The sequence below is a fragment of the Chaetura pelagica genome, unplaced genomic scaffold, assembly GCF_000747805.2.
Source record: "Chaetura pelagica isolate M959 unplaced genomic scaffold, ChaPel_1.0 scaffold28, whole genome shotgun sequence".
NCBI classification, from domain to species: domain Eukaryota; kingdom Metazoa; phylum Chordata; class Aves; order Apodiformes; family Apodidae; genus Chaetura; species Chaetura pelagica.
In genome coordinates, this window is record NW_009954303.1 from 701380 (window position 1) to 707379 (window position 6000).

The 6000-nt window shown below is 38.6% G+C and overlaps 1 protein-coding gene across 1 annotated transcript in view; it reads left to right on the forward strand.

Moving 5' to 3' along the window:
• TRPM5 (transient receptor potential cation channel, subfamily M, member 5) overlaps positions 1-4781 on the forward strand; it is a 39460-nt gene extending 34679 nt beyond the window's left edge. The window contains exons 20-23 of the mRNA XM_010003899.1: positions 207-385; positions 1874-2006; positions 3631-3703; positions 4680-4781. Coding sequence (XP_010002201.1) covers positions 207-385; positions 1874-2006; positions 3631-3703; positions 4680-4781 — 487 coding nt within the window. The remainder of the gene's footprint in view (positions 1-206; positions 386-1873; positions 2007-3630; positions 3704-4679) is intronic.
• The last annotated feature ends 1219 nt before the right edge of the window (positions 4782-6000 follow it).

Genomic DNA, 6000 nt, shown 5'->3' on the forward strand with positions numbered 1-6000 from the left:
CCCAACACAACTAATGTATGCTTTAATATTTGAAGACTGCAACTATTTTAATATGTAAGAATTTGCACAAATTTTAGATTAACACTACACAGGGGACTTCCTGTTCCTTTTTTAAACTAAAAGTGGAACTAAATTTTGTAATAATAAGCTTTAGTTTGTTGAGGTAAAACAAGTTATATACTTTTTTTTTCCCCCCTAAACTACAGTTACACTTTTCAAGTTGTTCAGGGCAATGCAGACATTTTCTGGAAAATCCAGCGCTACAACCTGATTGTTGAATACCACGGCCGGCCTGCCTTGGCACCACCATTTATCATCATCAACCATATATCTCTGGTTCTCAGAAGGATCTTCAACAAAATGGAACATAAAAAAGAACTTCTGGGTGAGCTAACACACATCTTGCAACTGGAGACCCTGATACTCTCTTGGGACATGTTGCATGGGCAAAACAGAAGAGAAATTAAGATTTCCTTAGGCCAAGAGTCATCATTTATTTTTAACAAAGACAGCCAGGAGAGTATAAATGAAAAATTAAAGCTTCCAATGGATCCTGTACTATAAACAGTTTCCCATAATGCATTTCTTTATTATAGTTAGATTATTTCTTTATCATAGTTATTACAACAAATGTGTTGATATAAATCTGGTTAAAGGGATTTGATTTCTGAAGAGATAACAATGGATAGTTTTAATGAATAACAAATAGTTATGTCACTTGCTCTGAATTTTAGTAATTATTAAGTACAGACAACCCTACAAAAATATACCAAGTCTAAAATTCTACTAGGATCAGTGGAATTTCCCAATACAAAGACATGGAGAGTGAGTGAGCACACTTAAGAGAAACAGTGGTCCCTTCAAAGTTTTAATTAAAAAGACAGATGAATTTCAGCTAATTACAGAAGGCATTTGCAGGCTTTCTATAGTGATGGTAAACTTAGCCCATCTAGTTTAATAGTGTCTGATAGTAAGCCTTGTTTATTCCTCGTGTGGGCTGATAATAGGCTTAGGAGCCCATTTCAAAGCCCTTTGACTAAGCTCCCTCTCAAACACACTCCTTCTGGATATCAAAGCCTACAGATGAAGATTCCTATAAAAACCCCACAAACAACAAAACCTAACTAAAACAAAAAACCTGAACATTTTTATCCCCTAGCAAAGAAAGTACCTGACTGGCCAGGTTATAGATTTAGTAGTGTTTGGAGCATGCAATCAGTGTGCCCTTTTACCAGTCTTTAGGAAGATGCAACTTACGTTACATTCAAAATACGTCTATGAAATTGAGGTCAGTTGTTGGCTGGGACACTTGACAAGAACAACAGGCTTTATACTTAAAGGCATAAGGACTCCAGTTGGAGACCTGTGACTAGTGATGTTCCCCAGGGGTCAATGCTGGGCCCAGTCTTATTCAACATCTTCATCAATGACCTGGGATGGAGTGTATCCTCAGCAAGTTTGCTGATGATAAGAAGCTGTGAGGATTGACTGATACACCTGAAGGCTGTGCAGCCATACAGCAAGATCTAGAGAGACTGGAAAGCTGGGCAGAGATGAACCTAATGAGGTTCAACACGACTAAGTGCAGAGTCCTGCACTTGGGGAGAAAAAACACCAGGCACCAGTATAGATTAGGGATTGACCTGCTAGAAAGCAGCCAGATGGAGAAGGACCTTGGGGTCCTGGTGGACAACAAAAAGTAGAAAATACCTATTTTACTCTACATTTTCATAACATGACACTCCTGCAATGACCAAGTGCTTGCAAAGGCAAGACTTGATTTTTCATTAGTGTTGCAGCCTTCCAATACCAGTGTAAGAGAAAAAGGAGTAAAATCTAATTCATAATTTCTTCCTTTTTTTTTCCCCTGCAGAAAGAGATCTTCCAGTTGGCGTAGATCAAAATATCATAACATGGGAACTTGTGCAAAAAGAAAATTATCTTGTACATCTGGAACAAGAAAGGAAAGAAAGCAATGAAGAAAGGCTGAAGGCCACCTCTAATAAGTATGTTATTCTGACCCATAATAAATGTACCTTGCAAATCTTCAACTTTGAATGAGATAAACATTCAGGTGCTTGTAAAGCTTATATGGAGAGTTACACTACTATGAGGTTAAGAAATAAGCAATCCATAAAAACATGTGAGAAGCCAGCATCACTGGATTATTAGAAGAGGTTTTGGCACTCTACAAGCATGTACAATTACAGACCTGTAAGCTCCAGACAAATCTGCAGTCAAGCTCAATGAAACTCATGCTCATGAAGAAATGGTGGAAGAATAGTTCCTTTGCTATACTGTAGTGCATGTGCTTCCATCCCTTGTAGGAATACAACTTAGACTTCTGAGTTAGCCTTTTGAATGTCTTAAGATTTTGAATGGGAGTTTCATAGATTCATATAATGGTTAAGACTGGAAGTGACCTTAAGAATCAAGAGGTTCCAACCCCCTTGCAGGGACACCTCCCACTAGGCCAGGCTGCACAAGCCTCATCCAGCCTGGCCTTGAACACCTCCAGGTGGGCATCCACAACCTACCTGGGCAACTATTCCAGTGCCTTACTACCCTCATGGTGAAGAATTTTTTTGTGATGTCTAACCTAAATCTCCTGTGTTTCAGTTTAAAACCATTACCCCTTGTCCTATCACTGCCCTCTCTGAATAAAAGCCCCTCCCCAGCTTTCCTGGAGCCCCTTCAGGTACTGGAAGGTGCTATAAGGTCTCCCCAGAGCCTTCCCTTCTCCAGGCTGAACAGCCCCAGCTCTCAGCCTGTCTTCATGGCAGAAGTGCTCCAAGCCTTTGATCATCTTGCTGGCCTTTCTCTGGACACTCTCCAACAGCTCCATGCCTTTCCTGTGGGATCCCTTTCAGAAAGGGATACTTAGAGCTTTGCACTGAACCAATCACAAAATGCTTTAATCCAAATAAAGCAGCAGCTTTTCCATATTGACATGAATGGAATGTAACCTGTTACAGGGAAACTTTGCAATAGTAGTTATGGTAAAGCAGAGAAGGATTTGAGGAGCCTATGGGGAATCAGATGCTAAGAATAAGGAGCATGAAGGATGCAGAAAGCATGTGGGCAATATGATTTGGAGGCACTATATCACTATATGGAAGTTCTCTACACAGTCCCTTTGGACTCCATGGAAAAAGGGATTTAAATGTGAAACTAGTTCATGAAAATGAAACCTTGTATAAATTTTAAGTGACTCATCTCCCCTGTGTTGATGGAACAAATATTGTGGCCTCAGTTCTCACATCAGAATCAGTTCGTAATTGATGCAGGTGGGACGTGACTGGAGAGAGTTGGGCCTAAGGCTCCTTTCTGCTGCCTTGATTTCCACAGCGGCTGGGGCTAAGTGGCCTTCACCAGAAGATGATCAGCTGCTGTAACCTGTGTGAGTTTATAATTGGTCCCCAGGCAACAGGTGCACGAGAGTGTCTCAGAAATGCCATTCGTACTTACAGAAATACCTCAAAAGGACAAAACTTTCAGGGGACTTTGGGTTATCTCAGCAGCACAGAATTGCCAGTGAGAGGTCATGGCTCTAGGAAATGTGTTTTGTGTTTTAGGATTTCTTCTGAGGCCTTTCCCTTTTTGCTCAGCATGTCTCTTTTGTTTCCATAGGCTGGATAATTTGTCAAAATATTTTTGTGGATTGAAAGAACAAGAAAAGCGGTTTAAAGTTATGGAAACTCAGGTAAGTAATATTTTTAGAAGCATTCATATCAGCTTTAGGATTTTACTACATTTCTATCATTTCATAGTGGTTTGGCAAACCCTATTTAGGGCTATAAGGAAGAAGATCTGTATTACGGTTTCACTTACTGTTTTCTCTGGCAACATACACACACAAAGAAATGTTTCTTGCATTGGTAGAAAGAGGAACACAACATTTCTTGCTCTCTTTGCTAGTCTACCTGAGAAGTATTTAATTCCTTCATTAAGAATGGTTCCAGAAGGAAACACTTCATCTTCCTGCCTCCATTCTCTTCTGTCACCAAACCTTTTCTTTCTTTAAACTGACTGAAAATACCCGCATTCTGTTTGATCTGACCAAGACTTATCTCTTGGACAGGTTTTTTCCAATTCTCTTAGACACCAGATACTGACATCCCAAAGGGAAGTGTCTAACATAAAAATGTGAAACATAAATAATAGAAGGAAACCCTATCTTGAGCTTTTGATGACAAACCTTTGAAATATAAACAAACATTTCTTAAACAGTCTGAAAATGCTCAGCACTACCATGTGCTACATAGCACAAGTGTAATTGTTTTCTTTGTCCCTAGAACTCCAGTGTAATTTTGGCCTGACTGAAAGTTTCTTAATACTCCCGTTGCAGTTTCCCTCCCTTTTCTTATCCATTTTATGGCTTCCTGAAAAAGTTATGCTATGTTTAATGACCAATGTTGACACCAAATACAGACCCAACAGGAACACACAAGCAATGCTTTAGCAAGTTTGTGCCAACTTGAGATAATGCAATATACTTTAAAAAGGGAAGATATTCAATAGGAATTGTCCTCCAAGACAGTTCAATTATTTATTTTTTTTAAATGTAGTATCTCTGATGCTACTTCAGTCTGCTGCCTAGATTATTTTTCCTGTAAATTTAAGAATGGATCAAGTACTACAAACATTAGCTGATGTGGAAATCACTACCTATTTTGTAGATTTGCTACTGTACAGCTGTTATCTCCTCAATGGCAGAGGTTTTAACCAAAACCAACCTCTTGAGCAACCAACCAGCTTCAAACTATAAATGTAAGTATTGAAAATAATGGAAAAGCTCTATAATACAGCCAAACAATTTAATTTAAAAAATTGCAAGAAAAAATAATTGGAAAAGAACCATTTAAGAAGGTATAAAGGAGTATATTAGAGGTAATGGGAATATAGACAAGGAGTAGAATACTCATACTTGACATACATGACAAGGCCTCAGATCATTCAGACTTGAACTAAACTCAAACTTGACTTAATTCTGTTAAAAGCTTATAAAACACATACGTAAATTGCTTAAGTATCAACATTCCAGTGAGGAAAAACCATCCTGTAGCATGTTCCCCAGACATCTTAATACTGTAACTGCATAAAAATCAGAAATCTAAATAGCTGAAAAATAAAGAAACCTGTTTTTATAATTTATTGAGCAAATACATAATAGAATCTACAGTATCTCTTTACCCTTGATTATTTTCAACATTTTAAAGTTTTTAAGTAACTACTATTAGGTGCCCCTTGTCCTAAGGCTTTTAAACAAGCACATGGTTTTTACAATCCTATTAGGTTTGAATACCAACACAGAAGTCCGAGGCTGACATCACATACATTGATAACTAAATTTTAATCTCATTGCTTCAGATTAAACCTTTTGCCCTAATTAACTATTGCAGAAGTAAAATTCTAATCTTATGGAAGTATGAAGCCTAGCTTCAAAGCCTTTATGCAAAACACTGTCAATGTTTGACACTACTGAGGATTTCTTTGTCTTCCTCCTTCAATTTCTTGGGCTTTCTTCCCTCCTGCTCTTATATTGATTGCTTGGTCCTTTCTCCAAAACTCCATTCTGCAAACTGCAGAATCCTCTAGGATTACTCCACCACCTTATTTTCAACATGCCTTCTGTTCTTCAGATAACACACCCTCAATCCAACATCACCATTGCTCAATTCCACATTGCTCTGTTTGAGGAAGTCTCCGTTTTGAAGGGTGATCATTTACACAATCAAAACCAAGCCACTTCCTTGGCCAAGAAAGCAAGCTCACATTTCTGAGTTCCTTAGGAAATCAAGAAATAGTTTCCACAGGAAAGGGCCTGGGATACTGAACTATTACGACCCATAGAGTTCCTGGAGCTCTTGCAATCCTCAAACAATTGCAATCACTATCTTTACTACCCACGATGGCTTCTGTGAGGTATTCCTCTGATGGAATTCCTTGCTGAGGGCCCCTCACTTATCCCCAGAAACTGGAATCTCATCACACAGTCCT